Source organism: Podarcis bocagei (genome assembly GCF_964188305.1).
Source record: "Podarcis bocagei genome assembly, chromosome: 11".
Classification (NCBI taxonomy): Eukaryota; Metazoa; Chordata; class Lepidosauria; order Squamata; family Lacertidae; genus Podarcis; species Podarcis bocagei.
This window is the reverse complement of record NC_138136.1, coordinates 1863247-1882550: the sequence shown is the minus strand read 5'-3', so window position 1 is coordinate 1882550 and position 19304 is coordinate 1863247. Positions and strand designations below refer to the sequence as shown.

The 19304-nt window shown below is 42.0% G+C and overlaps 1 protein-coding gene across 8 annotated transcripts in view; it reads left to right on the top strand.

The window, feature by feature from the left end:
• Positions 1-19304, top strand: part of TRPM3 (transient receptor potential cation channel subfamily M member 3) — a gene marked incomplete at its 5' end in the record, with an annotated part of 449010 nt that overhangs the window by 374076 nt on the left and 55630 nt on the right. For all 8 annotated transcript variants that reach the window (XM_081213521.1, XM_081213522.1, XM_081213517.1 and 5 more), the window contains 3 exons: positions 13705-13805; positions 15606-15740; positions 16387-16437. In XM_081213521.1, coding sequence (XP_081069647.1) covers positions 13705-13805; positions 15606-15740; positions 16387-16437 — 287 coding nt within the window. The remainder of the gene's footprint in view (positions 1-13704; positions 13806-15605; positions 15741-16386; positions 16438-19304) is intronic.

Here is a 19304-nt window from a genome sequence, read left to right as displayed (position 1 = left end):
ATGCATCCATAGTGCCTGATGCTTAATAGAAACACGCAGCAGACGCAGAAGCAGAAGCAGCAAAGATTGTGATTTGCTCTGTTGTAACAGTAGTATGATGTAAATCCACCCCAGAGGCACAGGGTAGAAAAAGCAGCTTTCTAGCACAGATAGACAAATGAAGGGGGTATCCTAGCAACAACACGGAAACCATGTGATGTTTTTAGAGCATTTTTTTTTCCTTGATAAGGTTTCGTTCCTCTTGAAATCTAAAGGGAATGTAAAACAGAGAATCAAAGAGCTTCCTGCCCAACATAATTTCCAGATGATTGACTAATTTAAATATGAAGAGGGGGGAAATGTAGAGCTCATATCTGTGAAATTCTGTTATATCTGCTCTAATCATCAAATCATAAATTTGAGTAATACCTAGGAGATCTATGCCCTAGTAGCACTTGTGAAATTTCTTGACCACCTCTTTAACAGTTCCTTCTTGCTTCAACAAACAGTTTCTGATTGAAACCTGCTGATGGCACTTTTATTTTACATAATATTTAGTTATTTGTGTTTTGTTTCTTTTGAATATAATTTATATTGCATATAAAATATGCAGTATAAAAGAACCAAGGTGGTGTTTACCACAAATCAAAACAATAAAAATGATAGCATCATAGTGAAGGAATGGGTTTCCCAAATCCCAAAACTGACTGTGCAGGCAGTTTTTAAACTGCACCAAAATCCCCATTTCTCCTTAGCTAAAATGCATAAACTTTAGCCGTTGAGCAAATGCAAAACAAGAACACAGCTCTCTCCCTTATCAGTTTGACGGCAAGACTGGCCTTGACTTTACCAGTAGAACAGACACAGACATATCTTATGTCCTGACCACAAATGACGCAGAGACCCAAGTCTGGGACTAACGCCAGAGCATGTTCTCGGAAGTAGTGACCTCTTGCTCCAAGATAGGAGTAGGAACAGGAATATCCTTTTATGGTCAGGAGTGCAGGAAGGAAATCCCTTTTATGGTTGAGAGTACCAGAGCAGGAACATATGTGATGTCAACCTACGTATACAAAATGAATGACACCCTATTAAGAGATCAAGAGATTGTAAAGAAGGCCCAAAAAACCTTAAAGGACTACTTTGAAATTAACTTGAACACCTTGGTGGAAAAAAGAACAATCTGGGACGCAAGTAAAGCTGTAATGAGAGGGTTTCTGATACAACAGAATACGATCAAGAAAAAACTCTGGAATGGAAAAAAGGACAAGATATTAGAGAAGATAAGAGATGGAGAGAAAAAATTGAGATTAAAACCAAAATCAAAAGAGATTTTAAGAGAAATCAAATTTCATCAAACACAATATACGAAATTGATAAATCAAGAAGTGGAATGGAAAATTAAACAAATGAAACAAAGATCATTTGAATCGGCAAATAAATGTGGGAAACTGCTAGCATGGCAGTTGAAAAAGAGACAAAAATTGAACTTTGTTACTAACTTGGAGGTTGAAGGGAGAAATATTCAGAAACCAGACGAAATTAGAAAGTGTTTCCAGAAATATTTTAAAAAACTGTATAAGCAAGGGCCCGAGGAAGTACTAGAGATGAATCAATTTTTGAAAGTCAATGGCTTACCAAAGTTATCTCAGGAGAAGAGATCAATCTTGAACTACAGAATAACACAACAGGAAATCGAGGGCGCCATTCAGAATATGCAATTAGGCAAATCTCCAGGCCCAGACGGACTTACCTCCAAGTATTATAAGATATTGAAAGACTACTTGATACAACCATTAATGGAGGTTTGCAATCAGATTATGGAGGGAGGGAGGGCACCGGAAACGTGGAAAGAAGCTTTCATTACATTGATACCCAAATCGGAAACTGAAAAGACCCAGCTTAAGAACTACCGTCCCATCTCACTCCTAAATGTGGATTACAAAATTTTTGCGGACATCTTGGCAAATAGACTTTAAAAGGTATTAAATGAAGTAATTCACAAGGACCAGGCAGGCTTTCTCCCAGGTAGACATTTGTTTGACAATACCAGGAACATTATTGATATTTTGGAACTGTTGCAAACTAATATTAACACTAAAGCAGTGTTAATTTTTATTGATGCGGAGAAGGCCTTTGACAATATTTCCTGGAAGTTCATGAAGAAAAATCTGGAAGGGATGGGAGTGGGACGGGGGTTTGAAAATGGTTTAGAAGCAATTTATTCAGAACAAAAAGCTAAGTTGATAGTGAACAATGTGGTGACAGAAGAGTTTAAAATTGAAAAAGGAACACGACAGGGGTGCCCTCTCTCCCCTTTACTATTTATCTCAGTCCTGGAGGTGCTTTTGAATATGATTAGGGAGGACCGGCTGGTCCAGGGAGTACGGGTCGGAGCGAAACAATATAAACTGAAAGCTTTTGCAGATGACTTGGTTCTAACATTACAGGAGCCAGAATCTAGTACAAAAAGAGTTCTAGAATTGATTCATGACTTTGGTCGGGTGGCGGGTTTTAAGTTGAATAAACAAAAAACCAAAGTTTTGGGGAAAAACTTGACTCCCTTAGAAACAGATGGGTTTCAGAAGGAAACAGAGTTAAATGTGGTTAAAAAAGTGAAATACCTGGGGGTCAACTTGTCTTCCAAAAATTTGAACTTATTTAAAGATAACTATGAAAAATGTTGGTCAGAGGTTAAAAAAGACTTAGAAACTTGGTCAAGACTGAAACTTTCCTTGTTGGGCCGAATAGCAGCTATAAAAATGAATGTTTTGCCAAAGATGTTGTTTTTGTTTCAAACCCTACAGATCGTGGACAGAGTGGACTGTTTTGGAAAGTGGCAGAAGGATATTTCGAAGTTTGTTTGGCAGGGCAAAAAGCCCCGAATAAAGTTTAAAATATTAACTGATGCAAAAGAAAGAGGGGGGTTTGCCCTGCCAGACTTAAGGCTATATTATGAAGCTGCAGCCTTCTGCTGGATGAAAGATTGGTTGCTTTTAGAGAACACGGATGTCCTAGATCTGGAAGGGTTTAACAATTCGTTAGGATGGCATGCATATCTGTGGTACGACAAGGTAAAGACTCACAAAATGTTTAAAAACCATATTGTCAGAAAAGCAATATTTATGGTCTGGACAAAATATAAAGACTTACTAGAAAGTAAGACCCTGAGGTGGCTATCACCAGTGGAGGCTAAGGCTCGAAAAAACCCCAATATGGAGGCCGGTTGGCTGAAATATGGGGAAATAGTAGAAAAAATTGGAGATAATTGGAGGTTACAGAGCTACGAAAAACTAAAGAATAAGGTGCAAGATTGGTTTCATTATGCTCAAATTCAAGAGGTGTTTAAGTTGGATAAAAAAACAGGATTCCAGGTGGAAAAATCGAAACTAGAGACAGAACTGTTAGAACCAAAGACTAAGTTATTATCAAGAATGTATAACTTGCTGCTTAAATGGAACACTCAGGACGAGACAGTTAAATCAGCCATGATAAAATGGGCTCAAGACATTGGGTACAACGTTATGTTCGAAGACTGGGAAAGGTTATGGACCACCGGTATGAAATTTACGGCATGTAATGCCTTGAAAGAAAATATTATGAAAATGATATATAGGTGGTACATGACCCCAGTCAAGCTGGCCAAGATATATCATTTGTCTGATAATAAATGTTGGAAATGTAAGGAGGCTGAAGGGACATTCTTTCACCTTTGGTGGACTTGTCCAAAAGTGAAGGCCTTCTGGGAAATGATTTACAATGAGTTAAAAAAGTTTGTAGGGCAGCAGTTGAAGAAGGAGCAAAAAGGGTTTTCTTGTGTGTGTGTGTTTCTTGTGGCTGATTAGCTGTTTTCCCTGTGTAAAGGTCAGAGGGGGCAGGGTTTCTGTTGAGGCAGGGGATTAGCTGTGGGAGGAGCTTATCAGAGTTTGTAGGGCAGCGGCGCGCGCCTAGTGGCGCGCGCAGTTATATCCATCTTTTAGATTTAGGGGAGCTAGTCTCAAACGTTTGTTGGGGGAGACCTAGGTTTTTTTTTTGTGGGCGAAGTTATTTGTCCTGTCTTCAAGCTTTTTATGATGGAGGACCTCTGTAGCCACCCCCAACAACACGATCTCAAGATGGAAGGGGAGGGAACAGCTGCAGTCGCCTGCGATTCCTGCGCAATGTTTGCCATCTTGCCAAAGGTTGCAGGCAGCTTCACCTGCAGCAATTGCATGTTGATTGCCCTTTTAAAAGACAAAGTCCAGCAACTGGAGGAACGTGTAGCTACGCTCCAAAGAATTAGAGAGCTGGAGCTCTTCTTGGAAGCAACAGAGCACACCGTCCCCACCAAGGAGGAGACAGGGGACTCCCCTGAGAAGGAGGCTAGTTCATCAACACAGGAGCCAGATATATGGAGAAACGTGACTCAAAGAAGTAGGAGGCCCAGGGTTCACTCTGATTGTTTAGAAATACACAATCGCTTTGAGGTCCTCTCCCCTAGCATGGAAGACGAAGAGCAGACTCCATTTGAGGATCTCTCCCTCATTACAGTCGATCAGGTATATGAAGACGAGCAGCAAAGTCAGTCCTCAGGGAATGTGCAGGCGACCTTGGAACGGACAGCTCACGGAAGAACCCCGACCAAACCCAAGAGGAGGCGTGTAGTGGTGATAGGGGATTCCCTACTGAGGGGAACAGAAGCAGTGATCTGTGGGCCTGACAAGATGTCTCGGGAAGTGTGCTGTCTCCCCGGGGCTAAGATCCAAGATGTAACTGAACGACTGCAAGGAATCATAAAACCCACTGACAAATACCCCTTCCTCTTGGTTCATGTGGGAACCAATGACACTGCAAGCAATAGCCTCCAGAAGATCAAAAGAGACTACGAGGCTCTCGGCAGGAAATTGAAGCAACTAAATGCACAAATTGTCATCTCGTCTGTCCTCCCAGTTGAACGACGTGGCCCAGGGAGAGAGGGGAAAATAGTGGAAGTGAACAGCTGGCTTCGCAAATGGTGTAAACAGGAACGGTTTGGATTCTTAGATCACGGACTGCAGTTTCTTGAAGATGGACTTCTGGCAAGTGATGGGCTGCACCTCACAACGGTTGGGAGGAATGTTTTTGCCAAAAATCTCAGAAACCTCATCAGGAGGGCTTTAAACTGACTAATGTGGGGGAGGGAGACAATGCTCCTGAAGGTAGGAGTCTATCAATTAATGAAGATGATCATCCAAATGTCATAGACCAAATGGAGCAAACAGCACGCGGACCTAGTGGTGGGAGGAAAAAATCCTTAAATAAGAGACACGGGGGAATGATTAATGGACTTCAATGTCTGTACACTAATGCGCAAAGCATGGGAAATAAACAAGATGAGCTTGAGCTCTTGGTACAGCAAACTAAATATGACATAATAGGCATCACTGAAACCTGGTGGGATAAGTCCCACGATTGGAATGTAATAATGGGGGGATACAATCTATTTCAGAGAAACAGACCAGACAAGAAAGGAGGAGGAGTGGCGTTATATGTCAGGGATGTGTATACCTGTGAAGAGATCCAAGATTTAGAACCTCAAAGCCAATGTGAGAGCATTTGGGTCAAAATTAAGGGAGAGAAGAATAACAGAGACCTCATTGTGGGAGTTTACTATAGATCCCCAAGCCAAACGGAGGACATAGATGATGCCTTCCTGGAACAGATGGCCAAGCATGCAAAAGGAAGGGAGATAGTAGTAATGGGGGACTTCAATTACGCGGATATTTGTTGGACGTCAAACTCAGCCAAGAGCATAAGGTCAAACAGATTCCTCACTGGCCTTGCAGACAACTTCATTGTCCAGAAAGTGGGAGAAGCAACAAGAGGAACAGCCATTTTAGATCTGGTCCTAACCAATGTTGATGACCTGGTTAGTGGGGTAGAAGTGGAAGGATCATTAGGCGCGAGTGATCATGCTCTTCTGAAGTTTACTATACAGCGGAAAGGAGCAGCCAAGCATACTAGGACTCAATTTCTTGACTTTAAGAAAGCCGACTTCATAAAACTTAGGGAAGTGCTGGGTGAGATCCCATGGACAGTAATACTAAAAGGAAAGGGAGTTCATGATGGCTGGGAGTTTGTTAAGAGGGAGATAGTAAAAGCACAACGTCAGGCAATACCAATGAGACGGAAACATGGAAGGTGCCTAAAGAAGCCAGGGTGGCTATCTAAAGAACTTTTAACTGAATTAAGATTAAAAAAGGATGTGTACAAAAAATGGAAAAGGGGGGAAACCACCAAAGAGGAATTCAAACAAATAGCCAGCACGTGTAGACACAAAGTCAGAAAAGCTAAAGCACAGAATGAACTCAGGCTCGCTAGAGAGGTTAAAAGCAACAAAAAAGGCTTTTATGGGTATGTTCGTAGCAAAAGGAAGAACAAAGAAACAGTGGGGTCACTCAGAGGAGAAGATGGTGAAATGCAAACAGGGGACACAGAAAGGGCTGAACTCTTCAATGCCTTCTTTGCCTCAGTCTTCTCCGATAAAGAAAACAATGCCCGACCTGAAGAATTTGGAGCAAATGATTCAGCAAAGGAAACACAGCCCAGAATAACTAAGGAGACAGTACAAGAATATTTGGCTAGTTTAGATGTATTCAAGTCTCCAGGGCCAGATGAACTGCATCCAAGAGTATTAAAAGAACTGGCAGATGTGATCTCAGAACCACTGGCAGTCATCTTCGAGAAATCCTGGAGAACAGGCGAAGTCCCGGCAGACTGGAGGAGGGCAAATGTTGTCCCTATTTTCAAAAAGGGGAAAAGAGAGGACCCAAATAATTACCGCCCAGTCAGTCTGACATCAATAGCAGGGAAGATTCTGGAGCAGATCATTAAGCAAACAGTCTGTGAGCACCTAGAAAGGAATGCTGTGATCACCAATAGTCAGCATGGATTTCTGAAAAATAAGTCATGTCAGACTAACCTGATCTCATTTTTTGACAGAATTACAAGCCTGGTAGATGAAGGGAACTCAGTGGATATAGCCTACCTTGATTTCAGTAAGGCATTTGACAAGGTGCCCCATGATATTCTTGTAAAGAAGCTGGTAAAATGCGGTCTTGACTCTGCTACCACTCAGTGGATTTGTAACTGGCTGACTGACCGAACCCAAAGGGTGCTCATCAATGGTTCCTCTTCATCCTGGAGAAGAGTGACTAGTGGGGTGCCACAGGGTTCTGTCTTGGGCCCGGTCTTATTTAACATCTTTATCAACGACTTGGATGATGGACTCAAGGGCATCCTGATCAAATTTGCAGATGACACCAAACTGGGAGGGGTGGCTAACACCCCAGAGGACAGGATCACACTTCAAAACGACCTTGACAGATTAGAGAACTGGGCCAAAACAAACAAGATGAATTTTAACAGGGAGAAATGTAAAGTATTGCACTTGGGCAAAAAAAATGAGAGGCACAAATACAAGATGGGTGACACCTGGCTTGAGAGCAGTACATGTGAAAAGGATCTAGGAGTCTTGGTTGACCACAAACTTGACATGAGCCAACAGTGTGACGCGGCAGCTAAAAAAGCCAATGCAATTCTGGGCTGCATCAATAGGAGTATAGCATCTAGATCAAGGGAAGTAATAGTGCCACTGTATTCTGCTCTGGTCAGACCACACCTGGAGTACTGTGTCCAGTTCTGGGCACCACAATTCAAGAAGGACACTGACAAACTGGAACGTGTCCAGAGGAGGGCAACCAAAATGGTCAAAGGCCTGGAAACGATGCCTTATGAGGAACGGCTAAGGGAGCTGGGCATGTTTAGCCTGGAGAAGAGGAGGTTAAGGGGTGATATGATAGCCATGTTCAAATATATAAAAGGATGTCACATAGAGGAGGGAGAAAGGTTGTTTTCTGCTGCTCCAGAGAAGCGGACACGGAGCAATGGATCCAAACTACAAGAAAGAAGATTCCACCTAAACATTAGGAAGAACTTCCTGACAGTAAGAGCTGTTCGACAGTGGAATTTGCTGCCAAGGAGTGTGGTGGAGTCTCCTACTTTGGAGGTCTTTAAGCAGAGGCTTGACAACCATATGTCAGGAGTGCTCTGATGGTGTTTCCTGCTTGGCAGGGGGTTGGACTCGATGGCCCTTGTGGTCTCTTCCAACTCTATGATTCTATGATTCTATTCTATGATTCTATGAAAAAAGGTGTTTAAGTACACCTTCCCTAAGAAACCAGAGGCCTTTCTCCTGGGCATTGTCGGCCAAAAGGTGTTAAAGAAGGACAGAACGTTTTTTATGTATGCAACTACAGCAGCAAGAATTCTTACTGCAAAATATTGGAAGACTCAAGATTTACCCACACTGGAAGAGTGGCAAACGCAATTGATGGACTACATGGAATTGGCCGAGATGACTGCCAGGATCCGAGATTTGGGAGAAGAAGCAATGGAGGAGGACTGGAAAAAATTTAAGGACTATCTGCAAAAATTTTATAAGTTATATGAATCATAAGAATTCGCATGATTTGGAAAGGTTAGCTCTTGCAATGAGAGTGGATGATATATGAAACTAAGCAATATTAATGAAAGGTCTAATGTTTAAATGTTTAAAACAACATTATATTGGTTTTTGGAGTAAATTAATTAAGTAATTTAAACTTAAAAAGCAATTAGCTGAAAGTACAAAAGAAACGCATGAAACAAGGTTATAATTTGCTGATACTTTTATTGTTAAGAATGCACAGTGAGGGAGACGTGGGGAAGTCCGGTAGAAGACTGAAAAAAGTTTTGAAATGATTCATTTTTCTCTATTTCTTTTCTTGTTGTTCTTATGTCTTTGTATATCTGACTGTGTATCTTTATCTGGAAAAATGCAATAAAAAATGTTTAAAAAAATAAAAAATAAAACTGATGTCATGGAACATAGCTGGTTGGCATTCAAAGCAGAATAATAAACAGCTGATGAACTATTTTGATCAACTTGATATTATTCTGCTACAAGAAACATGGCACAATGACTCTATAACAGGCATCCCCAACCTGCAGCCCTCCAGATGTTTTGGCCTACAACTCCCATGATCCCTAGCTAACAGGACCAATGGTCAGGGATGATGGGAACTGTAGTCCAAAGCTTCTGGAGGGCCAAAGCTTGGGGATGTCTGCTCTGTAATGCTTAACAGATACAAATATCACTCATTGACAGCCACTCCCTCAACAAAAGGCTGTGGGGCCAGTGGGGGTCTAGCAGGTTTCATCTTCACAAAGTTGAATGCAACTGCAACAGCCATGATTCCATGCAATCCGTTTGCAACTGCTGTCTTGGTTATAGTTTTGAAAATATCTACATGCCACCTTGTAAAAAAAAAAAAAAAATCTACTGTAAATATTATCCAGACAGAACTAGAGTTACCCGAATCCCTGGAATCCCTATATCCTACTGCAGTGTTTATCACTGCAGGGGATTTTAATGCACATATGGGAGCCAATAATGTAAATTTGTACAGCCATTATAATTAGAGTCTGGAACCAGATATTTACTTAGTCAGAGGTACCTCCTGTCAGTCTAAAGATCAGAAATGTAATTATTCAGGGCTTTGTTTAGCCCAAGTTGTAAGGCGGGAGGGGCTTGCTAATATTAAACGGGATGACAGAGGGCGATCAGCCCAGGGAATATACCCACTTTACAAAGCATGGAGGCAGTGTGATAGATTATAATGCCATCTTGCGATTTGCATATAAGTTTGCTAGGGAGTTTGAGGTGGGCCATAATATTGAAAGCGATCATCTTCCTCTAACAATGGTACTAGTAGGCCCAGTATTTAATAATTCTTCCCCAAAAACTCAATTTATCTCTAATGCAAACTTCAGCGTGACTGCAGGCAATAGAATTAAGTGGATGCCAGTACTCAGTCTAGCACTGACTCACCTTCTTCATGCAGATGATTTAAGGACTATTCATACTGCTATCATCTCAGCTACCTTTGCTGCTGAGGTTATGAATTTATTTAAGATCTTGACTGACAGGTTGCAAGACCACTTGAGAACTGAGATCAAGAACAGTGGCTCAATAAGATCAATGGGATCTTCCAGCTGGTTCAACAAAGAGTGCAAGCAGGCTAAAAGCCAGCAGAAGAGAGTTTACTGTAAATATATGAACTCTAATTTACCCCTCTTCATTAATGAATATGTTTCCCTCAGACAGAAGTATAAACTTCTGCTAAGATGGGGGGGGGGGCGGGACAGAAAGCAGAAAAGCATGCTTGGCCTGTCTCAATAAAGGCCTCTCATCTGCCTCTTCTGGCGTACAATATCAGGCCTGCTAGAGAAGGCTTGTAATGTTCCAGTGTGTACTATTGGACCCAATGAATGGATGCAATATTATCATTCACTCCATCATGGGCAGGATGATGAGGTCAACCTGCTGGGGTTGTTTCCTGAAGTTTGGACCACAGTGGTAGTCATCCCTTTCTTCAAAAGGGGCCTTGCATCCAATCCGGTTAGTGATAGACCAATTAGTTTGCTACCTGTAATTAGCAAATTATATGCAAAGCATCCTTACAAGAAGTTAGTTGATTGGATAACTGATGAAGCTATTCTTGCCGAAGAGTAAGCAGGGTTTAGACAAGGCAGATCCACTGTAGACCATTGCTTTGTACTAGCCCATTTTATAGATAAGTATGTTAAGAAACCAGGTGGTGTGCTATATGCAACTTTCATTGATCTGAAAGCTGCATTCAATTCAATCTCTTGAGTAGAACTGTGGGATAAGTTGAACTCTTCAAGTGTAGTTAAAAGATTGTTGTTCTTGACTCAAACCCAAAGGGTGCTCATCAATGGTTCCTCTTCATCCTGGAGAAGAGTGACTAGTGGGGTGCCACAGGGTTCTGTCTTGGGCCCGGTCTTATTCAACATCTTTATCAACGACTTGGATGATGGACTCAAGGGCATCCTGATCAAATTTGCAGATGACACCAAAATGGGAGGGGTGGCTAACACCCCAGAGGACAGGATCACACTTCAAAACGACCTTGACAGATTAGAGAACTGGGCCAAAACAAACAAGATGAACTTTAACAGGGAGAAATGTAAAGTATTGCACTTGGGCAAAAAAAAATGAGAGGCACAAATACAAGATGGGGGACACCTGGCTTGAGAGCAGTACATGTGAAAAGGATCTAGGAGTCTTGGTTGACCACAAACTTGACATGAGCCAACAGTGTGACGCGGCAGCTAAAAAAGCCAATGCAATTCTGAGCTGCATCAATAGGAATATAGCATCTAGATCAAGGGAAGTAATAGTGTCACTGTATTCTGCTCTGGTCAGACCTCACCTGGAGTACTGTGTCCAGTTCTGGGCACCACAATTCAAGGAGGACACTGACAAACTGGAACGTGTCCAGAGGAGGGCAACCAAAATGGTCAAAGGCCTGGAAACGATGACTTATGAGGAACGGCTAAGGGAGCTGGGCATGTTTAGCCTGGAGAAGAGGAGGTTAAGGGGTGATATGATAGCCATGTTCAAATATATAAAACGATGTCATATAGAGGAGGGAGAAAGGTTGTTTTCTGCTGCTCCAGAGAAGCGGACACGGAGCAATGGATCCAAGCTACAAGAAAGAAGATTCCACCTAAACATTAGAAAAAACTTCCTGACAGTAAGAGCTGTTTGACAGTGGAATTTGCTGCCAAGGAGTGTGGTGGAGTCTCCTTTTTTGGAGGTCTTTAAGCAGAGGCTTGACAACCATATGTCAGGAGTGCTCTGATGGTGTTTCCTGCTTGGCAGGGGGTTGGACTCGATGGCCCTTGTGGTCTCTTCCAACTCTATGATTCTATGAAATGTCTATATAAAAACATTGTGCTGAAAGTGCATTACTCTACAAATGGGCAGTTCACAGGATCTGTTCCAGCCACAAAGGGAGTTAAGCAAGGTTGTATCCTAGCTCCCACAGTGTTTAATTTATATATAAATGATATTGTCCAGTGTTTAACATCTCCAAAGTATCATACCCCTAAACTGGCCACAAAAACCACCATCTCTATATTATTATACGCAGATGATGCGGTACTTCTATCTCAAACAAAAGTGGCCTAAAAAGACTGATGAGGGCATTCGCAGGATTCTGCCAAAGGGAGCAGCTGGCAGTGAATTATAAGAAATCGAAATCCATTGTGTTTTCAAGAAACTATAGGGCCCATAGATGGTATATCAGTTAAATCAGTTGATGGAACAAGTTAAAGTCTTTAAATACCATGGCCTTATTTTCTAGTCAACAGGGCCATGAGGATCACATCAGAAATATGCAAAGCAAAAAGCTTCACAAAGTGCCAAAATTCTGACACTTTTTCCATACAAAAGGTAGCAATCACATACCATCAGTCCTTGAAGTGTTTAAAGCTAATCCCCTAGCACAGTTATTATGTGGGACTCAGATTTGGACCTTGGATCTACTGAAGCTGTTCAATCTAAGTTCCTATGGCAACTTTTTTCTGTTCCATCCTGTGTTCCAAATGCTTCATTGAGCTTAGAGGCTAACCTCCCCTCTGTTGAATTACAGATTTGGCGTAGGATATTTAATTATTGGCTTTGGCTGAATTTAAACCCCACCAGTCTATTACCCTTATTACCATAAGATTGTCATGAGAGCGCTTGGACTAAAATTGTCAACCAAAAGCTTTACTTTTCTGGTTTATCACCACAACAGTTATTAACACTGAGCTTCAGTAAAGCAATTTAATTAGACAGTGCCTATATGATGTCTGGTGACAGAATAATCTGGCCACAATAAGGAAATTTTGTGCATGGTATGATTATTTTCCACCTAGTCATTTTGACACTTTGGCACCCTACTTGCAAAATTTAACAATTTCAAAATACAGACACGCTTTCACTTTTGCAAGATTGAATATGCTGCCTTCAGCTGTATTTGAGGGTTGATTTCAAAAAAATCCACTGGAAAAACAGTTATGTCCCTGTGGAGATGGCAGTCCTGAATCAGGAGTTCATGGGCTTCTGGCTTGCACTCTACACAGAGTGTGTAGAGCAGTGTTTCCCAACCTTTTTTGGGCAAAGGCACACTTGTTTGATGAAAAGAATCTCGAGGCACACCACCATTACAGCCCCGTGACGTCAGCGCGCAGCGTCACGCCGGGAGGGACGCACGAAAGTGTAAGTTTCAATTTTTTCCCCTCCCCCTTGCTGGGGAACCTCCAAGCTTTGAGGGTGGGGGGGGGAGGAGGCAGGAAGGAGAGCGCGGCTTGGCTGGGTGAGCTTTGGCAGGGGCAGGGAATGAGAGCCGCGAGGCAGGCGCTGCGGACGGAGGTACTGCCCGCCGAGCTTGCAGGCAGCCAGGCAGGCAGACGGCGAGAGCCCCGCGCTGGGCGGCCTCTCCTCGCCGCCGCCACCCCGCCTCTCGCCGCCCGACTCGCCCGCCTCCCTCCAGGCAACATCTCGCGGCACACCAGGCACTAGTGTACCGCGGAACAGTGGTTGGGAAACACTGGTGTAGAGGTTAATAGCACCTAACTTGTTCCAATGAAATGTATCATTACAAACTTTAGCTGGTAAAATGTATCATTACAAACTTTAGCTAGTTTAGAGAGTAGGAATAGTTAAGTTTCTTTTTATATTATTATTATTACATAGTAGATCATGCAAAAGCCCACCCTGGACTCTCACCTGGACTGTGTTTCTGTCTTCTGCTCACGTCCCATGACAATGTATTTAATAACGTACGCTCCCCCCCCCTCTATCTTTTTGTATAGGAGCAAATGCCTCTGCTCCAGATCAACTGAGCCTAGCATTAGCCTGGAACAGAGTAGACATCGCTCGCAGCCAGATTTTTATTTATGGGCAACAGTGGCCGGTACAGTATATATACACCTCTAATATCATAATTTTCAGTTTAATATGGGCAGGGAGAATCATTTTTAAAAGGGATTTTCTTCTTAAAGAAAATGTTGCCATCTAGTGGTTTCTGTAGTCTTTAGCATGACAGGTAAGGAATTTATTTGTTCCAAAATGTGCAGTTGGGCAGTACCTTTATTAGGACCATCTAAAATGTCACAAAATGTCAAGTAAGAACTCTTTGACAGGCTGGATGTTACCCAGAGTAAGAAGGAGGTGGAAACAGCAAAAGCAAGCAACAAAAAACAAAATGTTGACTAGAAGTTGTAGCCAGAATGTCTGTATACCTGAAGGAGCATCTCCTCCCCCATCATTCAGCCCGGACACTGAGGTCCAGCTCCGAGGGCCTTCTGGCAGTTCCCTCACTGCAAGAAGCCAAGTTACAGGGAACCAGGCAGAGGGCCTTCTCGGTAGCAGCACCTGGCGTGTGGAACGCCCTCCCATCAGATGTCAATAAAATTAACAACTGTCTGACTTTTGCAAGACATCTGAAGGCAGCCTTGTTTAGGGAAGTTTTTAATGTGTGATGTTTTATTCTGTTTTTAATATTCTGTTGTGAGCTGCCCAGAGTGGCTGGGGAAGCCCTGCTGGATGGGCGGGGTATAAATAATAAATCATTCATTCATTCATTCATTCATTCATTCATTCCATAAGCAGTAGCAGTGGGCAGGAAGGCATCCCTCACCTGAATTCACATCATCACTGCTGTTTTCCAGGTCAGGGTGGTGCAAAGACACAGGGAGAGCTGTCTCAGTGCATGTGCATTGTGCCAAGCTCTCCTCTGCCTCCCCCTCCACCTCAGAGTAAGCTGCAGCAACCCAGACAACAGGTGTGCAAGTGCTCACAACAGGTGAGCGCAACGGCTCCTCGGACTACCGGCCATCAGTCTCAGGATGGAGATTGTGGATGGGTTGGGATTGTTTCTGCAAGGTGCTGCCGGTCTCAGATCACGCCTAAGATTCTGAGAAAAAGAAGCAGTAATTGACCCCCATTTTTGGAAACAAAAAGCCCAGATCTGTCTCCAAACCCTTCTGGCTAGGCAGACAGCCAAAGAAAAGAGAAACATGGCAGCCTTTAGATTAGCAAAGTTGGAAATGAATATTGAGTCTGCCAAGTGCCTTTTTACTCCTGCTCTCTGCCTAATTGTGAACCTTTGGGCAGGATGCAACTCACTTGTTGTGTGGACAAATTGAGGTCCCCTGGGGCAGTGGGTATTTCTCCCCCTTCTCTCCCATGCCCACAACCCGTCCATGCCCTAAATCTGCTCTGGAGGTTTGGAGTAAACCACAGAAGAGGGATGGGAGGCGCAGGAGAGAAGAGAGGGGGAAGTCTCCTGGTGTGAGGGGGAACTCCTTCCCCACTCAGCACAAATTGAAATCTACCATGTGTGTTTTGCTTAAGGCTACAGATCATTCCATCATCATCATCTTCATCATTAGTAAGCTTGCTTGTTTTTGTTACGTATTCATATAAATCACATTGATTTGTCTTTCATCCATTTTTTAAAAATTCATATTATTATTCCCATTCATCTTCTTTCTTTGTGGCATCTGTAATTTTATTTTCTCAGAATGTCCCAGGATTGTGTTGAAAAGTCATTACATAAACTTGGAATGTTTTGCTGGAATCTGCCTTTAAGATGCCAGAAGAGGTGTGAAACTGACCATATTTCCTCTCTGTACCAAAGCTGGGCATTCGCCTTGATGTCTATATCAAACTGACCATGAAGACAGTCTGACTGGCTTATTTCCTTTTTTAGGTGGGATCCCTTGAGCAAGCCATGTTGGATGCCCTCGTATTGGACAGAGTAGATTTTGTAAAATTGCTCATAGAGAATGGAGTAAGCATGCACCGTTTTCTCACCATCTCCAGACTAGAGGAATTGTACAATACGGTAGGGCCAAACTAAACCAAATTTTCTGTCTGTCTGTTGGTTTTGCTTGTTTGCTTCAACTTCCACAACCTGGTGTACAGAACCTCCATCCCTGGGGCTACTTTGGCCCACCAGACTCTTTTCCCCAAGCCACATCAATCAGATTTTTCCAAACTGAAGGTGTTTATTTCCAATTCCAAGTTTATTGTTGGCACCGAATAGTAATGTGGGTTCATTTACTTCTTTTCATTTTGTTTGGTGACAGGTAGCTAAAAATAATCATTTCATGCAGTGCTTTGGGGATATCTTTATGCAGAAAGCATCCCTCCTCCCTTTGACAAATCTTCATTTTGATCGTGACATTTGTGTTCAGAACAGTATTTATATTAATCCAGAATAAAGGTGGTATAATGTAATGGCAGATAAAAGCCTATGAACTTGTACCTCTCTCTGATGAATACCTACAGTGCGTATATAAGTGCCATCTGGCCAGTACATTTGCCCATTCAAGGGTCAGATATTTGTAAAAGATGAACACTATAAAAATTGCCATGCTGTTGATGGTTTAGGAAACCATACCAAACATCTGTGCCATCTGTATTTTGTTTCAAATTACTTCTTTATGATGGGTTAAAGTATTTGGTCCTCTGTTGCCCTTCATTTTCAGAGACATGGACCATCCAACACTTTGTATCATCTTGTCAGAGATGTCAAAAAGGTAAGAGTCCAACGGGTGGACAGTAGCTTGAAGGTAATGCTGTGGCTGCTTCTATCTTGTCCTTAGAGACAGCCCCTGTTTTGCATGAGCTTTCAGTGAGAGCCTTCTCCTGTCTTCTGCCGTTTCAGTTGTGCAGTCTGTGTCTGTACTGATTCTCAGCCTTCTGTGTACAATGCAGTTAACTGGGCTGCTCTTTCAGTGACTTTAGATGCTTTGAGATAGTGCTTTCGCTAGCGGAATTGCAGGTGTTTTTCATGCCATGTGGATTTATGCTGTTAGCTGTATTTTTTATATCCACCACTATTTTGGATGCTGATTTTCCATGTTGCGGGCCAGTGCTGGACATTGCAAAGTATATAATTTTTGTTCTGGATCTTGAATCACTGCAACATTTTCAATTTCATTATGTGCTATGTGCTATAAAATCTCTCATCTCCATTTTAAAAAATGAATAGTGCAGTTTTAACCCAGTATCCGTACTTAAGCTTGTGGCAGAAGGGAATATAGAGCAACTAGTGGCTTTAAAAAATCCACTTTACAAAAACTATTAAGCAGGGAGCATTGTATCAAAATTGGGTAGATAAAAGTTTCTCTGTATGATACAATGATACAAAGAATGAAATGAAAACTGGCACCTATTTCTCTTCTCTAAAGATGGCATAAATTGATGGCAATCTATGATGGTGTGCAGTAGTGGGAGGGCAATGACTTTGCATAAAAACTGTAAAAGCAGTGGGGTATCTAGTACCTAGATGCTTCCAACACTCCTGGCCAGACTCCTTTATAGCAGGCACCCAAGACCAGCTCTGGACATTTGCACTTCTGCATCAGAAGGTACATCCGTGGGTTCAAGAGAGTGAGTGAAATATAGATTCAAAATGTGCTGCGTTTTAGCAGTAACAGTTAAGTGATTCCCTAGAAAGCAGAGAAATAAAAGGAATTTGGGAACAAAAGAGTTTCAGAAGTTTGAAAAAAAATGCCTGGAGATGTTTGAAGATGGTGTGAATGGGTTCTGCTCCATTGATAATTGCCTTTACACTGTCATTTATGAAGTAATTGAAATTAAGGAGCCTTGGAATATCATTTGAAAAATTCTGAAATATCATTTACATCATTTCCGTTGTTCTCAAGCATAAATCCCTTGGATGTACAGTAGTACCTAAATGGAAGCCAGAAATAATTATTTAAACTTTTCTGCTTCTCTGTTCTTTCTCTGTGAGTTGCAAGCAAGTAGCACACTATTTGTACTCAAGTGTGTGATCATTTTTATGCTGTTTACTTGTTTTGGAAGCACCTTTATCCTGTGTCCCCAGCCCCTTTCAAGAACACTTTTTAAAATGCCAAGCCCCCTTTTCACAATAAATAATTCTAACTCCTGTATGTCCTTTTCCCTCCCAGAAATGTTTTCATAAACTAAAGGAGCTTTCAGAAATACATTATGCTAGGGGTTGGAAACTCTTCTGAAACATAGTTTTTTAATGTCCAAGCAGCTGAGTAAACTCTGACTGGAATTAGTGAACTAGAATCATAGAATCATAGAATAGAATCATAGAATCATAGAGTTGGAAGAGACCACAAGGGCCATCGAGTCCAACCCCCTGCCAAGCAGGAAACACCATCAGAGCACTCCTGACATATGGTTGTCAAGCCTCTGCTTAAAGACCTCCAAAGCAGGAGACTCCACCACACTCCTTGGCAGCAAATTCCACTGTCGAACAGCTCTTCCTGTCAGGAAGTTCTTCCTAATGTTTAGGTGGAATCTTCTTTCTTGTAGTTTGGATCCATTGCTAGCACTGCAGAAACCAAGAGCAATATCCCAGAAACAGCTTTAACAAGAAATCTTAGCACATTAGGAGTTGCCCTTTTTATTTTATGTAAATTGTAAGAAAGAAATGTGTTACAATATATTGGGTGACTTACAGCACTCCCACACATGAGCGATGACATTCGCTCCTCCTCAGTCAATCTATCAGAGAGCCTGACATCAATTTAAATGGAATGTCATTCTAGAAAATAGCCTTTTAATGGAAAGTAATATTATTTTGACAGTCAAATGGTTCACAGTGCATGACTGAGACAGATGACTCTGCTGAAGCAGGTATTCTGATTCTGATGCATTTTAAAGCCCGGTAGCTAAACCATAATCTTTCGGGATCTAAGGTATCAAATTTAAATTGTGACATGTTGAAGTATTATGTGTGCAAAGGCATTAATTCTCTGTGTCTGCCTGATTTCACTGTACATTAAGTTTAAATATTAAGTCTGATGAGTAATTTAAATGTGTTCATATTTGTGGCATTCTGCAGTATTTGCAAATTACCGGTAAATAGCCAAATATGAGAAATGTAAGGCTGTAAGTGACAGTATGCAAGCTTCAAAAAGCTTGAGGATAGTTTAGGATTTCTGTGAAGCTCCTTATTACACTGTAGTAAGGAAAGGGAGACCAAGTGAGGCAGGGCTCCACAACAAACCAGTGCAATTCTTGGGTAGCATGTTGCCCTTTTGCAATAATTTTAATTTATTGCACAGCTTCACAATACCATCCTGAGAAGGCACAACATTCAGACAACTAAATGAAAAAGATACTTCAGAGGATATTTCTGTGTGGGGAGGACAAGGAAAGGCTACCTGTGCCAATGGTTGATACTTAAACAAAACCCACTAAGCTTCATGAGTGAGTGGTCCCAGAGAGGCTTTGGATTCCAGCGGGATCTCTTGAATGTTGGATGATGTTTCAATTAGTTTGTGGGAAAGAAGAGCTGTTTACCCTTTAGACCCCCTCAGCGTCCTTAATAAAGGCAATCTCTCTCATATGGGAATATCAGTAGCCTCTACTTATTAAGCTGGGAAATGACTATACTTGCCAC